The sequence below is a fragment of the Microcaecilia unicolor genome, chromosome 2 (genome assembly GCF_901765095.1).
Source record: "Microcaecilia unicolor chromosome 2, aMicUni1.1, whole genome shotgun sequence".
In the NCBI taxonomy this organism is placed as follows: Eukaryota; Metazoa; Chordata; class Amphibia; order Gymnophiona; family Siphonopidae; genus Microcaecilia; species Microcaecilia unicolor.
Window position 1 is genome coordinate 383,599,643 of NC_044032.1, and position 18,443 is coordinate 383,618,085.

General features: G+C 48.6%; 1 protein-coding gene across 1 annotated transcript in view; it reads left to right on the forward strand.

Moving 5' to 3' along the window:
* Positions 1-18,443, forward strand: part of FRAS1 (Fraser extracellular matrix complex subunit 1) — a 689,426-nt gene that overhangs the window by 456,545 nt on the left and 214,438 nt on the right. The window contains 3 exon segments of the mRNA XM_030190549.1: positions 8,374-8,644; positions 12,421-12,505; positions 15,601-15,921. Of these exon segments, the coding sequence (XP_030046409.1) occupies positions 8,374-8,644; positions 12,421-12,505; positions 15,601-15,921 (677 nt within the window).

An 18,443-nucleotide genomic window follows, 5' to 3' on the forward strand; every position in this document is an offset into this window, starting at 1 on the left:
GTATTGAAAAGATATGTTTTTGGACGTTTGATTACTCATGGACTCCTGAAGCAGGCCACACAGTGCTGTGTCTAGTCTTCAGATACATTTTCTCAAGTATGAAGGTTTTCTCTCTCATCTTTGTAGTCCATGGTCATTTTCCCACCTTTGTCTCCCTTTTTGTCTTCCAATACGTCTCATAGAGAAGACTTTGCTGAAACTCAAGCAAGACTGTGGAACTGTGATCCTAATTACCTCTTACTGCCGAGGCAGATCTGGTTTCCTCTTCTGGAATTGTCCTCTGAAAATCCATGGAGATTGAAGTATTTTCTGACCCTCATCATACAGAATGAGGAATCCCTTCTTGAGATTGTAGAATTTGAACCCTTAGATTTGCCTGAGGGTGTTTCTCGCATCTTTCTGGCTTCCAGGTGAGACTCCACTAAGAGCTGTTACTCATTTAAGTAGATGTTGCATCCCTTGCCTGTCGCGCCTCTCACCGGAGCAACGCCCGCAGAGGATGCGCTCCAGAATTGGCCGCCTTTCTTCGTGCCATTGGCCGGCCAGTCTGGTTCCCTCTCCAGATCGCCGGCCATCCTGGCCACGCTGCTCCCGATGGCCGTCCATTGGGCCCGCGTCAACGAAGTCGAAGAACATGGTGCCGGCATTCGAAGGCCGGCTTCTCTTCCGGATGCGGAGCCCGGGAAGCGAGGCTGCGCCTTGTGGTTTCCTGATTGGTTGGTTGAAGCGGGGCTCCGCCTCCGGTCTGACGCTACGCCTATCCTGGATGCTCCTCGGATGACGTCTCCTGTGGTCCCTGCGCTCCCCAGCTGACTGTCGGCTCCCTGATGGGGAGGGCTATTTAAGGAGCAGCGCTTCTCATGTTTCTTGCTTTGGCTTCTCGTCTCAGAGGACTTAAGCTTCCATGCGTTGTCTCCAGACATCTCTTCTGATTGACCTGACTTGTTTGACCTCTGCTTGTTCCTGACACTCCTCGCTTGCTGCCAGCTCAGACCTCTGCTAGTTCCTGACATTCCTTGCTTGCTGCCAGCCTGTCTGCTGTCTGATCCCAGTCCTCCCTCTGCCTGGCCGGTCGGCCAACCCCTGCGGTTCCGGAAGTCCCGTTGGCCGCCTGCAGCTGGGAGCTCAACTCCCGGTGAACGGCGGTCACCGCGGGTGAAGTCTAGGGGTTGTTCGGCTGTCCTTTGGAGGGCTGCGGTCACCTTCACCTCCGCCCTCCAGTAGGACCCAAGGGCTCATGGGATTTCCATCCAGGACAGTAGAGGAGGTTTGCCGTCTGGTGTAAGGGCAGAACCTTAGATCCCCTCACTTGCCCTACACAAAAATTGCTTGAATACCTCCTGCACCTCTCTGAGTCTGGTTTGAAAACCAACTCTATAAGGTCATCTTAGTGCAATTAGTGCTTCTCATCACCGTGTGGGAAGTAAGCCCATCTCTGTACAGCCTCTAGTTGCTCGCTTCATGTGAGGTTCTTAACATTATCCTCACCCAGCTGATGAAAACTCCTTTTGAGCCACTTGATTCCTGTCATCTGAAGTATTTGACCTGGAAAGTTGTGTTTTTGGTGGTGGTCATTTCAGCTCACAGGGTCAGTGAGCTTCAGGCACTAGTAGCTGATCTATCTTACACTGGGTTTCACCACAATAGAGTAGCTCTCTGCACTTGCCCTAAGTTCCTTCCTAAGATAGTGTTGGAGTTCCAGTCAATCATCCTGCCAATATTTTTCACAAAAGTACATGCCCATCCTGGTGAGAGTGAACTGCATACCTTAGATTTCAAGTGAGCCTTAGCCTTCTATATGGAGTGGACTAAAGCCCAAGGACAGTGCACATTTTCTAATTAGCTAGCAGATTCCATCTCCTTTATTTATGCCCAGACTTGGCTGACTCTAGAGGGTCATGTGAAAACTCATAATGTCAGTTATGACTACATCTGTAGCCCACTTGAGGGCAGCCTTCATAGAGGAGATTTGCAAAGCTGCAACGTGGTCATCTGACCAAACAGTCACATCTCATTACTGCCTTGAGTAGGATACCCGACTTGACAGCCGGTTCTGGCAGGCAGTCCTGAAGAATGTGTTTGGTGTCTAGAATCCAACTCCACCTTCCTAGGCCCAGTTTTCTTTGGTTCCAGGCTACACCTTTACAACTAGAATGTAAATAGTTTCAGGTTAATTGAGTTTCAGGTCTTGATGTTTCGAGTCCCTATTGTCCTAGCATTGTTGTTTTTAGTGAGTCTGGTAGCTAGGGATTCCGAGCTGTGAGAATACAAAGGCCTGTTTGTGCTTGAAGAAAGCAAAGTTACTCACCTGTAGTGGATGTTAAGGACAGCAGGCCAAGTATCTCACATTCCCTCCCATCTTCTCTTGGAGTTATATTCTTTAGCTGTCTTATTTGAATGAGGGACCCGTTGGATGGGAAGGCACTAGTTTCTTAGTAGTGGGATGCTGCTAGAATGTTCTACAATAATCTCCATCAGAGCGGTTAAGTGCCGCTGAATATTGGTGTCCACCCAGCTTAATGGGGTTTAACTGAGCTGGGTCTGCTAACTCCAGACTCTGTTCCTTTTATGTTGCTGCACCATATGGCTGGAATAGACTTCCTGAACCGGTACGTCAAGCTCTATCTCTGGCTGTCTTCAAAACTGTCGCGTGCACGAGGACCTTGGCACACTGTCAGACTTCTTCCCCGGGAGCACTGGTTTCGTGAGTCCTTGGACCACTACCGTGGAGCGGCAGTGGCAGGCAAGATCACCTACAAGGTAGAGAGGAGACAAGACTGGACTGGGACCCCGGACTGGAGTTCTACACAGGAATACTCAGAACTGGAACGCACCGGACGGGTGCGCACTGGAGTGGGGCCCGCTGGACTGGACACACTGGAGTGGCCCCACTGGACAGGAACATACAGGAGTGAAACCCGCTGGACTGGAACACACTGGAGCGGAACCCGCGGAACTGGAACACCCTGGACCTAGGCTTCACCTACACTTGACTGCCTTCCCCCTCGGGTTGAGCCCTCAGGTTCTGGCAGCCGGTAGGGCTTACAGGAACAGCAGGAATGAAGATCCAGGAGTGCCCCCTGGCACCTAGGCGAAGGCAAGGCAGAAAATGTCTGGGTTCCGGCAGCAGGCAGATTCAAAGCAATGGTCAGGACAAGGAACCAAAGTACGGCTGGAGCCTCAGTGTCAAGGAGTACTGGCAACAGATAGAACAAGGGCAGAAGCTCCAGAAGCAAAAGAAACACACACGGAAAACCAGCAGGCTAAACACAAGAAGACTAGTCAACTGTACAAGCTAGTAGGAAAGCTATGCCCAAGCAAACCAGTCATACACACGAAACATACATAAAGCAAAACACAGGAAAGCTGTACACAGGCTGACAATGCAAAGCTGTGCCCAAGCTACCAAGTCATACACTAGGAACAAACACAGAGAACTAGCACTAACTAATCATGCACTGGAAACAAACACAGAGAACCTAACTAATCAAGCACTGGAAACCAACACAGAGAACTAGCAGAGCTAGGCACAGGCTACAAGCCAGACGGTGCTTAAGCTAACTAGACATGCACTGGAAACAAGCACAGAAACTCACACAGAGCAAATACAGAAGGGCTGGAAACCCACAAGCGATAAACACAGAAGGGCAGAAACCCACAGGCGATAAACACAGAAGGGCTAAAAACCCACAGGTGATAAACACAGAAGGGCTGAAAACCCACAGAAGGGTAGGAGACCCACAGAGTAAAAGACAAGGAAAGCAAACGGTGCTAACAGCACACTAACCTCGGGACCTAAAGCACTGCGGAGGGAATGGCAATGCAAAGGCCAGGACTGTAGTTTCCAAGTCACTAATAAAGCCCTTCAACACCAGAGCCACAGGTGCAGCAATCACCTTGCAACCAAACAGAGGCTTGACACACAAAGCAGTCATCCCATAGGAAGGAACAGCGGGAGCCATCTTGGATACTGGCAAGCAGGAGGAAGCGGCAGCCATCTTGGAAGAGGCAAAGCCCACACAGGTGAGATTCAGTAGGGCAATCAGCACACAGAGCCAGAGAGAAACTAAGACAGAGACAGACACAGAGACAAGCAGAAGCCAGCCCAGCCACTGACTCCCAGAAACAGGGTAAGTATGAGGGTGGTCACGGCCACAGACGTGACAGTACCCCCTCCTCAAGACCCCCCTCTCGGTCTCCCTGAGGAGGTCAGGTGTCCAGGGGTAACTGTGATGAAACCTTCTGATCGGTTTCAACCCCCAGACATGGATCACTGGACTGGAAGTCACAAAGAAGTTCAAAACTGGCAGACAGGAGCGGAACTTGTCAACAGGAGGCTCCTTCCAATCACCGCTGGGCCAACTCAGGAACTTGGATGCATCAAGAGGAACCACATTCAAAAGGCACCCTTCTCCGAGGGAACCCAGACTGAACTCAGGAAGCAAACCGAGACTGGGACCCGGACTAGAGTCAAAAAGCAAACCGGGCCTGGGACCCAGGCGGGCGTCAGAAGCTTGACTGGAACTGGAACTCAGAGCAGGCTCAGCATCTTGGCTGGAAGTGGAACTAGGAACGGACTCAGCATCTTGGCTGGAACTGGAGCTCGGAGCAGGGTCAGCATCTTGGCTGGAACTGGAGCTCGGAGCAGGGTCAGCATCTTGGCTGGAAGTGGAACTTGGAACGGACTCAGCATCTTGGCTGGAACTGGAGCTCGGAGCAGGGTCAGCATCTTGGCCGGAACTGGAACTTGGAACTGGCTCAGCATCTTGGCTGGAACTGGAACTCGGAGCAGGGTCAGCATCTTGGCTGGAACTGGAACTTGGAACTGGCTCAGCATCTTGGCTGGAACTGGAGCTCGGAGCAGGGTCAGCATCTTGGCTGCAACTGGAACTTGGAACAGACTCAGCATCTTGGCTGGAACTGGAACTTGGAAGAGATTCAGCTGCAGGGCTGGACGCACCCCTCTGGCCGGACTGGGACGTCTCTCTAACATTAGCTTCAGGCGGCGTCTGCCGAGCAGGGTTCAAGAGGAGACGGCCCTGGTATCCCCAGAGCATGCTAGCAGGCTGAAATGCAGAAAATGGGTTTCTCCGGGCCCCAAGCCGTTGAACACACCTTCTCTCAGCTATTGCTTCGGAGGTCTTCTCCCAGGCTGAATCAAAACAAGGTCTCTCATAGTCCTCTTGGAACGTCATCTCATCCTCAAGAGCAGACTCAATATCTTGGCTGACCTCTGCACTCGGTGCAGATTCAGCATCTTGACTGGAACTACAACTCGATCCAGACTCAGCATCTTGGCTGGAACTGGAACTTGGAACAGAAGTTGAACCGGGACTGGGACCCGGACTGGAATCAGAGTCTTGACTGGCAGGGCCCCTCAAACTGGACTCAGGAGCTTGGCTGGGAGCGCCCCGCGAACTGGACTTTAACTGAGGCTTGGTCTGAAGCACCACTCGAACTGGCCTTAGGAGCTTGATAGGAGGTGCCCTCTGGACTGGAAGCGGAGGTGCCACCTGAACCACCCTGTGGACTGGCATCGGAGGCTTGGTTAGAAGCCCCCCTCGAACTGGACTCAGTGGCTTGACTGGACGGGTCACTTGAACAAGAACCGGAGACTGGACCCGAAGCGCCACTTGCACAGGAATCTGAGGCTCCATCAGAAGCACCCCTCGGACTGGACTCGGAGCCTTAAGTGGCATCGTTACTTGGACTTGAATTGGAGGTTCAGTATGAAGCATCCCCTGGACTGGACTCAGGCTCTTAAGCGGCCGCGCTACTTGAACTGGGGTCAGGGGCTTGGTAGGAAGTACCCCTCGGACCGGCTTAGGAGCTTGGCTGGACTTGACATCCCGGACAGGAGCTGAACTGCGAGGGGCACCCCGATTGTTCTGTACCACCCGCTGGGAAGCCCCGAGCATGGGCCTTCCACAGCGTATTCGTTCAGCCTCCGCTTCTGGAGTACCCCGCAGGGCTGGCTCCTCGAGGAGTCTGTAGCGGTATTCATAAAGCTGAGTCAATGGATCAATATCCGAAACTGGGCTATGGTGGACCCTACACCTCTGGAGACGCTTTCGCTCAGCTGCCGCTTCCAAAGTATCTCTCAGGGTTGGATCAGACAAAAGTTTCTTCCGGTAGTCGCGGAGGGTCAAAAAACGATTCACAGAAAAAATTGGGTTGATATAGGGATCGGACCACAAATTTAGGACTACCTCCGGATGGTTCGTGAGGAACTCGGACATGGACGGTAGTCCCCGCTGGGCGGATGATCTTGCCGGACTCATGGCCTTTGCATTCTGTCGCGTGCACGAGGACCTTGGCACACTGTCAGACTTCTTCCCCGGGAGCACTGGTTTCGTGAGTCCTTGGACCACTACCGTGGAGCGGCAGTGGCAGGCAAGATCACCTACAAGGTAGAGAGGAGACAAGACTGGACTGGGACCCCGGACTGGAGTTCTACACAGGAATACTCAGAACTGGAACGCACCGGACGGGTGCGCACTGGAGTGGGGCCCGCTGGACTGGACACACTGGAGTGGCCCCACTGGACAGGAACATACAGGAGTGAAACCCGCTGGACTGGAACACACTGGAGCGGAACCCGCGGAACTGGAACACCCTGGACCTAGGCTTCACCTACACTTGACTGCCTTCCCCCTCGGGTTGAGCCCTCAGGTTCTGGCAGCCGGTAGGGCTTACAGGAACAGCAGGAATGAAGATCCAGGAGTGCCCCCTGGCACCTAGGCGAAGGCAAGGCAGAAAATGTCTGGGTTCCGGCAGCAGGCAGATTCAAAGCAATGGTCAGGACAAGGAACCAAAGTACGGCTGGAGCCTCAGTGTCAAGGAGTACTGGCAACAGATAGAACAAGGGCAGAAGCTCCAGAAGCAAAAGAAACACACACGGAAAACCAGCAGGCTAAACACAAGAATACTAGTCAACTGTACAAGCTAGTAGGAAAGCTATGCCCAAGCAAACCAGTCATACACACGAAACATACATAAAGCAAAACACAGGAAAGCTGTACACAGGCTGACAATGCAAAGCTGTGCCCAAGCTACCAAGTCATACACTAGGAACAAACACAGAGCAAACTCAGAGAACTAGGAAAGCTGTATACAAGCTAACAAACAGACGGTGCCTAAGCTGGCTAGTCTAACACTAGGAACAAACACAGAGAACTAGCACTAACTAATCATGCACTGGAAACAAACACAGAGAACCTAACTAATCAAGCACTGGAAACCAACACAGAGAACTAGCAGAGCTAGGCACAGGCTACAAGCCAGACGGTGCTTAAGCTAACTAGACATGCACTGGAAACAAGCACAGAAACTCACACAGAGCAAATACAGAAGGGCTGGAAACCCACAAGCGATAAACACAGAAGGGCAGAAACCCACAGGCGATAAACACAGAAGGGCTAAAAACCCACAGGTGATAAACACAGAAGGGCTGAAAACCCACAGAAGGGTAGGAGACCCACAGAGTAAAAGACAAGGAAAGCAAACGGTGCTAACAGCACACTAACCTCGGGACCTAAAGCACTGCGGAGGGAATGGCAATGCAAAGGCCAGGACTGTAGTTTCCAAGTCACTAATAAAGCCCTTCAACACCAGAGCCACAGGTGCAGCAATCACCTTGCAACCAAACAGAGGCTTGACACACAAAGCAGTCATCCCATAGGAAGGAACAGCGGGAGCCATCTTGGATACTGGCAAGCAGGAGGAAGCGGCAGCCATCTTGGAAGAGGCAAAGCCCACACAGGTGAGATTCAGTAGGGCAATCAGCACACAGAGCCAGAGAGAAACTAAGACAGAGACAGACACAGAGACAAGCAGAAGCCAGCCCAGCCACTGACTCCCAGAAACAGGGTAAGTATGAGGGTGGTCACGGCCACAGACGTGACAAAAGCTATGCTAAAAGCCCACCTTTTTGATGCTGCTTTTAACTCCTACCCCTTACTTACTTGTTCAGTACCCATGTTTTATCATTCCCACCTTAGTAATTCCCTTATCCCTTATTTGTCCTGTTTGTCTGTCCTAGTTAGATTGTAAGCTCTGTCGAGCAAGGACTGTCTTTTCATGTCCAGTGTACAGCGTTGTGTATGTCTAGTAGAACTATAGAAATGATAGGTAGTAGTAGTAGTAGTTTAACTGGCAGGATCCTTTCCTGTCCAGTTAAACCCTTTTCAATGTCGACCCCATTGATGTCAAAAGATGAGATTTTTCCAGTTCGGCAAAATGAAACCATAGCTTTTAATGTTAGGAACGCAGAGCCTTCCAACTTCAGAAGGCTCTCCATGTGTATTTGTGAGTGAAAATGATATGCTTTACGTATTTGTGTGTAATGGAAACCTTTTGTTTTGTTCTGCTAAGGTGACATTCCTGCTCCTGTGCTCCGTGTGAATGGGTCACTCACAGTATGGATTGGAGCAGTAAAGGCACTGGACATCTCCCTTATGGAAGCAGAGGGATTAGCCGACATGCAGGAACATCTGCTGTTCCATGTAGTGAGACCACCCACCAATGGCAAACTGGTAAAGGTAGTAAAGGGCAAGGAAATGCCCCTGAACAAGGATAATGTTTTTAGCTGGAAGGAGCTCAAAGACCAGAAAGTGCAGTTTAAACACAGCAAAGTAAAATCAAGGTAACTAGGGGGTTATATTTTATCCTTATTATAACATCATAATGTTAAGTTTGTTGGAATGCTTACGTTATCTCTGTATTTTGACAAGAATATTACTTTTAAAAAACCTGAATATTTTTAGTAAATCAGGAACACTGATGTAACCAGTATTTCATCAGATCTGGTACCAACACCTGGGAGTGGTTCGTAGCACATCACAACAAGAGACACAATGGTAACATAGTAAATGATGGTGGATAGAGTCCAAAATGATCTATCTAGTCTGTCCGGTTAAGAGATTTACCTGAGTATGTGAAGAAATACATTTCTCTGTGCAGCCCAATGCGAACTCCTCATTCCATATGTCTTTTAACCGCCTCTCAGTGCTTTTCCCATCAGTACCCTCCACATCCAAAGTGATGGTATGGGGGAGCCCACTAGAGCCTCCTATTGTAAAAGAGATATGTCAGTTCATTTCAAATTCATTGGAACACTGCTCCATTGTGGTGGGTCCATGTGTGTCACCAGCCCCCTCTCCTTTTGTTAAAAATTTGGAACAAACTGATGGGGTTTTTTAGTGCTTCCCTCTGTACTTTTGGTGATATCACTCCCCTTTTGTCCAAATTTCCTGCTCCACAGAGGTTAGTGTAGCATGACATACATTGAGGCCGATTTTCAGACCATGGTAGTTAGATTGGAAAATTCCCACAGTCAGCGCTGACGCCGGATATTCAATGCCCGGTCAATTCCAGTGACCAGCATTGAATATGTGGTTTATTTTTGACTGGTTTCAAGATAACTGGCTAAGCTGAGATTCAGACTTAGCCAGTTATCTTGAAACTAGCCAAAGATATCTCTATGGTTTCATACGGCCAAATATGGTCGCTAAACTCACTTTAAAAACTCACGATATGACCGGCTATCTGCTAGCCACTAACCAGGGATATTCAGTGGGGGATAGCCGGTTACCACCCACTGAATATCGGCAGATAGGTTAAGCACTTTTTAGCCGGTCAGCAGCCATTCTGGCCAGTTAAATAGTGCTGAATATCGGAGTGGGGGGGAATGTTTTTGTTTAATGTGTCTTGCCTATAGCTTGAAAAGGTTGGGAAACTCTGCACAAGTGACTGATGTTCTGGTGGTTCTGACACAGGCCATCTCTCTTACAGTTCAGAAAAACGGGGACATTTTTCTGAACATGTGCGGTAGTTCTTGTATAGTCGATGCTGTGCTGGTTTCAACGGTTGATGTACAGAGCTTAGGGGGCAACTTCCTGGGAAAGTGGAAAAATTTGTTCTGATTTATGCTGCTATCTGTGGAGAACGCCTCATTACAGTAAGCAGCTGTGCTCTCTCCCCACTTACAAGCAGAACTAGTGGGACCCCCATAGCTGAGGATTTCACTGGGCATGGTTTCTTTCTGAATTATATAGAGCAACCTGGGTAAGTAATGTGGGGAAGATGACTGTCAACTGAATAGGTTTCTCTAAATGTACTGTCACTCAGGTCTCATTGTTCAGATAATACTGAGATGAGAAGGTATGAGTGGACCATACTGCAGCTTTACAGATTTCCTCAGCTGAGATGGAACAGAGATGGGCAACTGACATTGCCAGTGCTCTAATCTAATATGCTTGTATGCTGTTCAAACTGTAGCAGTACATTATGGAGTCCTATAGCCAGTTTGACGAGCTCTCTTTCTTGGCTACTAGATAGAAGTTCTAGCATATTGTGATCATAAGATATGAAGAGCTGTGTATCCTAATGAAATAGCTGTGTTATTATATAGTTTTTCAGTCTAGAATATAGAAAGCCTGTGAGCATGAGACTTCAGGGAGAATGTAGGAGCCATAATTGATTGGGTGCACCATTTTCATCTTTATGTTCTGTTATTTACTGTATTGCAAGTAGCCAAAGAGAGGAGGTCCACAGCTTTCACCATTAGGAGGGGAGAGAAAGGAAAATGTTTGCTGGCTAAGTTGGGGAATAGAGATACAAGATGCCAGACAGCAGGAGAGAGAGGGGCTTCTGACTGGATGGCATAGAGAGAGGAAAAGCATGCTGAGCTAGTGGGAGAAGGAGCGAGAGATGTACACTGCAGAAAGAGGCAAAGAGGTGGAGTGATGCTGGAGTGCTAGGCTGGGGTTGGAGAAGGATGGAGACAGAAGAGATGATATGCCAGAGCTGCTACCAGTAAGTAGCAGGGGCGTATCTGCGTGGGGCCTCAGGGGCCTGGGCCCCCGCAGATTTTGCCCTGGACCCCCCTACCACCATCAACCCTCCCCTGCTGCCGTTGCTTACTTTTGCTGGCGGGGGACCCCAACCCCCGCCAGCCGAGGTCCGCTTCCACCTGCTGCTGCCTTAAAAACTACTTCTTCAGCCGGCGGGGGACCCCAAACCCCCGCCAGCCGCCCCGAGGTGTTTAAAATTCATCTTCGGCCTCCGTGGCCGTGCTGCTGTTGATAAGAGCTGTTGAATCCACTTCGGAGTCTGACGTCGTTGTACGTTGTACGTGCTGCGACGTCAGACTCCGAAGTGGATTCAACAGCTCCAATCAACAGCAGCACGGCCACGGAGGCCAAAGATGAATTTTAAACACCTCGGGGCGGCTGGCGGGGGTTTGGGGTCCCCCGCCGACTGAAGAAGTAGTTTTTAAGGCAGCGGCAGGTGGAAGCGGACCTCGGCTGGCGGGGGTTGGGGCCCCCCCCCAGCAAAGGTAAGCAACGGCAGCGGGGGAGGGGGGTGGAGAGAGTCATTGGTGGCGGTGGGGGCTCTGACAATGGCGGGGGGGGGGTCGGTGGCGGTGGGGGGGGGGCTAAAATGTGCCCCCTCCCTCTGGCTGTGGCCCCCCCTACCGCTGGAGTCCAGATACGCCCCTGGTAAGTAGGGAATGAAATGGGGGACGAGCATAAGAATGAAGGTTTGCTTAGATGCCTAATACCTTTGCACCAGGTTTGCTCAAAGAACTTACAAGATGTACGAAGAAAATTAGGGGTAGCCTTGAGTTATCCTTTTCAATTGATTCACAGTAAGAAATAACTGCTCATTCTCCAGCTTACAATCCTGAGGTGTATTTCAGTAAAATATTAGCAGCTGGGAGATGGCCTTAGAGGTTCAGTGGCAGTGCTGTACCATTCTATATGAAAAACCCCGGTTCAATTCTCATGTCCAGCTTTCAATCCCTGGGCTGGCTAGGGTTGAAGATGCTGCAGAGGAAGCATTCAGAGCCCAGGGAGGGGGAATTCCAGTGATTGTTCAGTGCTGACATCTCTAATTGGAACTAAGGTGTACATGACCGTTTGGGTCTTTATCTGCCGTCATTTACTATGTTATGTGTATATTATCTGCTGGGTCCAGAAGGCACTGTGATCTGTGGCTCCTACCCAAGAACTGACACTACGATGGCTGGATAAGGGCAGATTATAAAACTAGGGGAAATACCCCGTATAGTGGTAAATGAAGGCTCATAGTGTGGTAGCCCAGTTGGAGATGGCTCTGACTCAACTGGAAGCTGCAAGAAGCAGAAAGAAATGGGCCGGGAAAGCAGGTTAGATCACCTGCAATGGACTGCAGCAGACACAAACATAATCACTCTTGTCCCTCTGTGTTGATGAAAGATTATATATTTCTATTGAAATTATGATGCCTTTTCTTATATCACTGATAATATCAAAACAAAATATTTGTTTTTATGTTCAATTTACATGCACATTGGCGTTTACACTCTTTTCAGAGCAGCACATTCAGTAATGACACTGATTCTCACCCTCCATTTTGGATTTCATTTTGTTCATGTAGGATTGGTCAGTTCTCTTTGAAGGTCAGCTATGGCCAGTTCTTCTCTGAACCAAAAACCATTAACATCCAAGCAGTTTCAGCAAAGGTAATGTAATAGCACATGTACTAAACAGATGTCCACTTGGATTTATTGAAGTAGTATAAACTATTTATCATTATTGCTAAGATTGTTGCAGCTTTAGCCCCAGCCTCTATACCAGCCTCAAATGTCATACTCAGGTCCATCACAGCAGTATGCAGGTCCCTGGAGCAGTTTTAGTGGGTGCAGTGTACTTCAGGCAGGTGGACCCAGGCCCATCCTCCGCCCACCTGTTACACTTGTAGTGGTAAATGTGAGCCCTCCAAAACCCACCACAAACCCACTGTACCCACATGTAGGTGCCCCTCTTCATCCCTTAGGGCTATGGTAGTGGTGTACAGTTGTGGGTTTTGGGGGACTCAGCACTCAAAGTAAGGGAGCTATGTACCTCGGAGCAATTTCTGAAGTCCACTGCAGTGCCCCCTAGGGTGCCCGGTTGGTGTCCTGAGGACCAGTTCACTATGAATGCTGGCTCCTCCCACGACCAAAGGACTTGCATTTGGTCATTTCTGAGCTGGGCGTCCTTGGTTTCCATTATTGCCGAAAATCAGAAACGACCAAGTCTAGGTACGACCATAACTAAGGACGATCTAAATTTCAGGATTTGGTTGTCCCCGATCGTATTATCAAACCGAAAGATGGACATCCATCTTGTTTCGATAATAAGGGTTTCCCCGCCCCTCCACCGGGACGTTTTGCGAGGACAAGCAAAACTTGGGCGTCCCTTTCGATTATGCCCCTCCACGGGTCTAAGCAGTGGTGCCAACTGAGGTATTTAGAGTCAGCAGCAGAAGACCACAGGAGATTTTTAAAATCTCTTGCAGTTTTCTGGGATAAGTGACCACATATGCCCTTAATATTCACTCTGTCCTTAAGAGTCACCAATGAGTCAGATATTCCTAATGAATATGCATAAGAGGCATCCACATGCAATGGAGATATTAATATGCCGGGTTCGGCAGCTGTATGAAATGGGCTTCAGTAACTCTGTGATCGTGCATTGCAGCTTTGAGATCCATAGTTTGCTTTGGACCGCAACTGCAATCATAAAAGTGTGGCAGCATATTGACTTGCTTATTTGATTGATTGATTCAATCCATACACTGGCAGAATTATGGCTGGACAGTGTAGTGCCGTGTCATTCATAGAACATCATTTGGAGATTTGATAAACCGCATTTTGATATTGTGATGTGGTTTAATGGATGTTACTGCATGATAAAAGCAAGTCACAAATCTGAGTAGTAGGGTGTGGGGGTATGAACTCCAAAGGAAGCTATCAGGCTTATTTTCGAAAGGGAAGGACGCCCATCTTCCGACACAAATTGGGAGATGGGCGTCCTTCTCCCGAGGTTGCCCAAATCAGTATAATCGAAAGCCGATTTTTTGCATCCTCAACTGCTTTCCGTCGCGGGGACGACCAGAGTTCACGGAGGCGTGTCGGCAGTGTACCGAAGGCGAGACGGGGCGTGGTTAAGAGATGGGCGTCCTCGGCCGATAATGGCAAAAAGAAGGGCGTCCCTCACGAGCATTTGGTCGACTTTACTTGGTCCCTTTTTTTCACGACCAAGCCTCGAAAAGGTGCCAGAACTGACCAGATGACCACCAGAGGGAATTGGGGATCACCTCCCCTTACTCCCCCAGTGGTCACCAATCCCCTCCCACCCTAAAAAAAAATTAAAAAACATTTTTTTCCATCTCTATGCCAGCCTCAAATGTCATACCCAGCTCCATCACAGCAGTATGCAGGTCCGTGGAGCAGTTTTTAGTGGGTGCAGTGCACTTCAGGTAGGCGGACCCAGGTCCATCCCCCCCACACCTGTTACACTTGTGGTGGTAAATGTGAGCCCTCCAAAACCCACTGTACCCACATGTAGGTGCCCACCTTCATCCCTAAGGGCTATGGTAGTGGTGTACAGTTGTGGGGAGTGGGTTTTTTGGGGGCTCAGCACACAAGGTAAGGGAGCTATGCACCTGGGACCTTTTTCTGAAGTCCACTGCAGTGCCCCCTAGGGTGCCCGGTTGGTGTCCTGGCATGTGAGAAAGACCAGTGTACTACGAATGCTGGCTCCTCCCACGACCAAAGGGCTTGGATTTGGTCGTTTTTGAGCTGGGCGTCCTCGGTTTCCATTATGGCTGAAAACCGGGGTCGACCATCTCTAAGGTTGACCTAAATGTTGAGATTTGGGCATCCTCAACCGTATTATCGAAACGAAAGATGGACGTCCATCTTGTTTCAATAATACGGGTTTCCCCACCCCTTCGCCGGAACGTCCTTAGAGATGGACGCCCTTAGAGATGGTCGTCCTGTTCGATTATGCCCCTCTCTGTGTGCAACGTAATTTTGAAGAATGGAATAAGGGTGTGAAATAAGCACACAGAACAGCACTATAACGATGTTATTATGGTTATGAGATTTATTATCAATCAAAATAAAGGTTTGAACCTATTCTGCAGTGAGTAGAATTTCCCACTCTGTCCCACAAATTTCAAACTGAAATTAGTACAATACTACTTAACAAACAGAACCTCAAACTTCCCAGTAAGGAAAGTGCCAAAGGGCACCAAGAAATCCAGTAATGTTGACAATTTGTGGGACGGAGAGGGAAATTCTACTCACTGCAGAATAGGTTCAAACCTTTATTTTGATTGATATTGATTATATGGTGTTTGAATTCCCTTCTTTTTGATATGAGATGTTAATGCAATTTTGTGGTTCATAATAAATGTGTGAAGATAATGTATATTTATGAGAATATTGTACATGTATATTCATTAGGAATATCTTGGAAACCTGACCCATTGGTAGTCCTCAAGGACTAGGAGTGAAGACTGGCTTATGCTGCTTTAGGGGTCACACTGATCCAGATTGTTTCCTTGAATTTCTCTAATGTAAATTAGTTTATCTAAGCTTTCAAGATCTCTTTAAGGCAATTTCTTTTTATTGCTTTATATCCAGTAAATTTACAAACAGTCAAGATTATCTGCCTCAGATAAAATAGTGATTCCAATTTAATTAATTCTAGATCAATGTATATTGTTTGTACTCTTAGCCTTCCACTTTCAGGGAACTTATCCAAGTACTGGATTATTTCTGTGCAGGCCCCCTACGTGCTAAGGAATGAACCTCTTTTGGTTGGAAGAGGTGAAGTGGCAGCCATAACTAGCTCAGTGCTGGATATCCGAGATGAGGACAATCCAAAGGATGTAATGGTAACTGTTCTAGACCCTCCACATCATGGCCACCTGGTTACTGGTCCTGGAGACGTAGCTGCCCTCTTGTTCAGGCTTAATGACATCTTTGACGGACTCCTTCACTATGTCCATGATGGCTCGAATAGCCAAGATGATGTGACTCTGTTGCAAGCAAATGATGGGAATTATTTCCAGAATATCCTTTTCCATGTTCAAGTTACTCACAAGGTAGGCTCTCTCTATTAATCTGGACACTGCAAAATTAAAGGGAATTTTCATTCATTTTTTCATCCAGATTGCAAATTTACTTCAGCTATTCAAATTTGATCAAGCAGTTCTTGTTTTTGTTTCTCAGTGCTACAGATGCAGGCTTTGTTTTATTCAACTATCTGTTCCTTGGTTTGATGCCACACCATTTCAGCTATTTGCTGCTGACATACATAATTATTATGCACTATTATTTATTTATTTACTAGTTTAAAAAAAAGGCCCGTTTCTGGAACAAATGAAACGGGCGCTAGTAAGGTTTTCCTGGGAGTGTGTATGTTTGAGAGAGTGTGTGTGTGTGAGAGTGACTGCGTGAGAGAGAGAGCCAGAATGAATGTGCGGGTGTGTGACAGAGTGAGACTGTCTGTGTGACAGTGTGTGTGTGTGAGAATGAGAGTGTGCGGCAGGGCCCCCCTCCCCTGTTCCTTACGCCCCTCACCCCCTTCCCTCCTCCCCTCCTTTTCCTCCTCCTTCCCCCCTCCCAGTTCCAGTGTGCCCCTCCCTCCTTCCCACCCACGTTCAGGGTCCCAACTTCAGGGTCCCTCCCTCCCACCTCCAGGGTCCCTCCTTCAGGGTCCCTCCCTCGGTCCCTCCCTCCCTCAGGGTCCCTCGGTCCCTCCTTCCCTCAGGGTCCCTCCTACTAATACTTATCATTTATCCAAGGTAGGTTCAGGCTGGCTCCCTCCCTGCCTCCAACGCTTAGGCTGACTGGCTCCCTCGGACGTTCAGTCTGGCTCCCTCCCTCCCTCCGACGTTCATGCTGACTTCCTGGCTCCCTCCGACGTTCATGCTGGCTCCCTCCATCATTCAGGCAGGCTGGCTCCCTCGTCCGTCTAGCTCCGTCGCTCCCTCCGACGTTCAGGCTGACTTCCTGGCTCCCTTCGACGTTCAGGCTGGCTCCCTCCGTCGTTCAGGCAGGCTGGCTCCCTCGGCGGTTTCCTTTTTTTTAATACTTTACCGGCACTGTTCTTCTCTTTTTGTGCCGTTGGCGGGTTTGTTTTTTTAATACTTTTTTGTTGTTTGGTGACCTTGGCTTGCGCTGCTGTGCTGTGATTGAGCACAGTCGTTTGTGACGCAACCGGAGTTGCGAGATGTCATCATGTCAGCAGATGGATACATGGAGCACGAATGCTTCAAGGTTTTTGTCCACACTGCCACTGGCCTGCCAGCTTCAGAATGTTGGAGGTGGGTTTTATTATATAGGATTTTTAGTTCACACCTTTTCATTAGTAATACAAGGCAAGTTACATTCAAGTGCAGTATTTCCCTGTCTCCAGAGGACATACAATATAATCATCATAATGATAATAATGGGATTTATATTCAAAAAATATTTATCCAGGTAGGAAGGCTTCTACCCAGCTAAATCTGCTGGATGGCTCAGTGACATCATACAGTTAATAGGCCTCAGTCTATTCAGAGGAGCTATCATTGAAGGAGCCGCTAAAGGAGGGAGATGACCCGAAAATACTGAGGTTGTTTCATTAAGAGGAGCTCAGTACTCTTATTTCTGAGGGACTGGTGGTTCTTTCCATTGAGGAGACTTCTGCTTCGGCGTCAGGAGTTTCATCTTCATTGATCATGAGTGGACTTAGAGATCCTCCTAAGTCCTTCCCGATGCATCCAGATATTCAAGACCTGATTACAGCAGAATGGTCTCACCGAATGTGGAACTGAGATTGGGATGAGCCATGACTCACTTTTACCCATTGGTTTTGGAGGAGAAACAGAAATTGCAGCTTCCCAGGGTGGACTCCCTTGTTACGGTAGTGACTAAAAAGACCACCTAACCATTGGAAGGGGCATTGCCATAAATGACCTACAGTATAGGAAGCTTGAAGGCTTACTGAAACAAGCTTTTGAAGTGGTCTCTTTGGGCTTTCAAGTGACAGTGTGCAGCTCATTCATGATTGGAGCATGCCTGAAGTAGCATCAGCAGTCTGCAACATAAGACGGGCGCCATAACACCCAGCTGGAAGCGTGGTTGGCCTACTTGGAGATGCTATTTATGACATGTTACGGGTTATGGTCCACAGTATACCTTTGGTTGTCACGGCACATCGGCAACTCTGATTGTGGCATTGGGCAGCGGGTGCAGCATCAAAGTCCCATCTAGTTAAACTTCCTTTTCTGAGCAAGAGGCTGTTCGGAGATCTCAGTAACTTGGTGAAAGAACTGGGGAAACTAAACCACAAAGATTGCCAGAAGATAAACTGAAAGCTTCTGGTTGTCCATCTTCAGGGGGCTTTCGATTTTGAGACAGCAGATGGGACCAGCTGGTTGTCAGCAATATGATCAGAAGTCCTCTGGAATAGTGGGAAGGACTAATAGAAAATTATCAAGTAAGATCTAATTTTTCCTTCCATTACATAGCTTCCCACTATTCCAGAACCTATGGGATCTTTAAAGCAATCCCTAGAGTGGGTGGGATTCTGGTGCTGCTGCCCTGAGGGCCAAAGCCCCAAAACTGGCTTCAGAGTGTG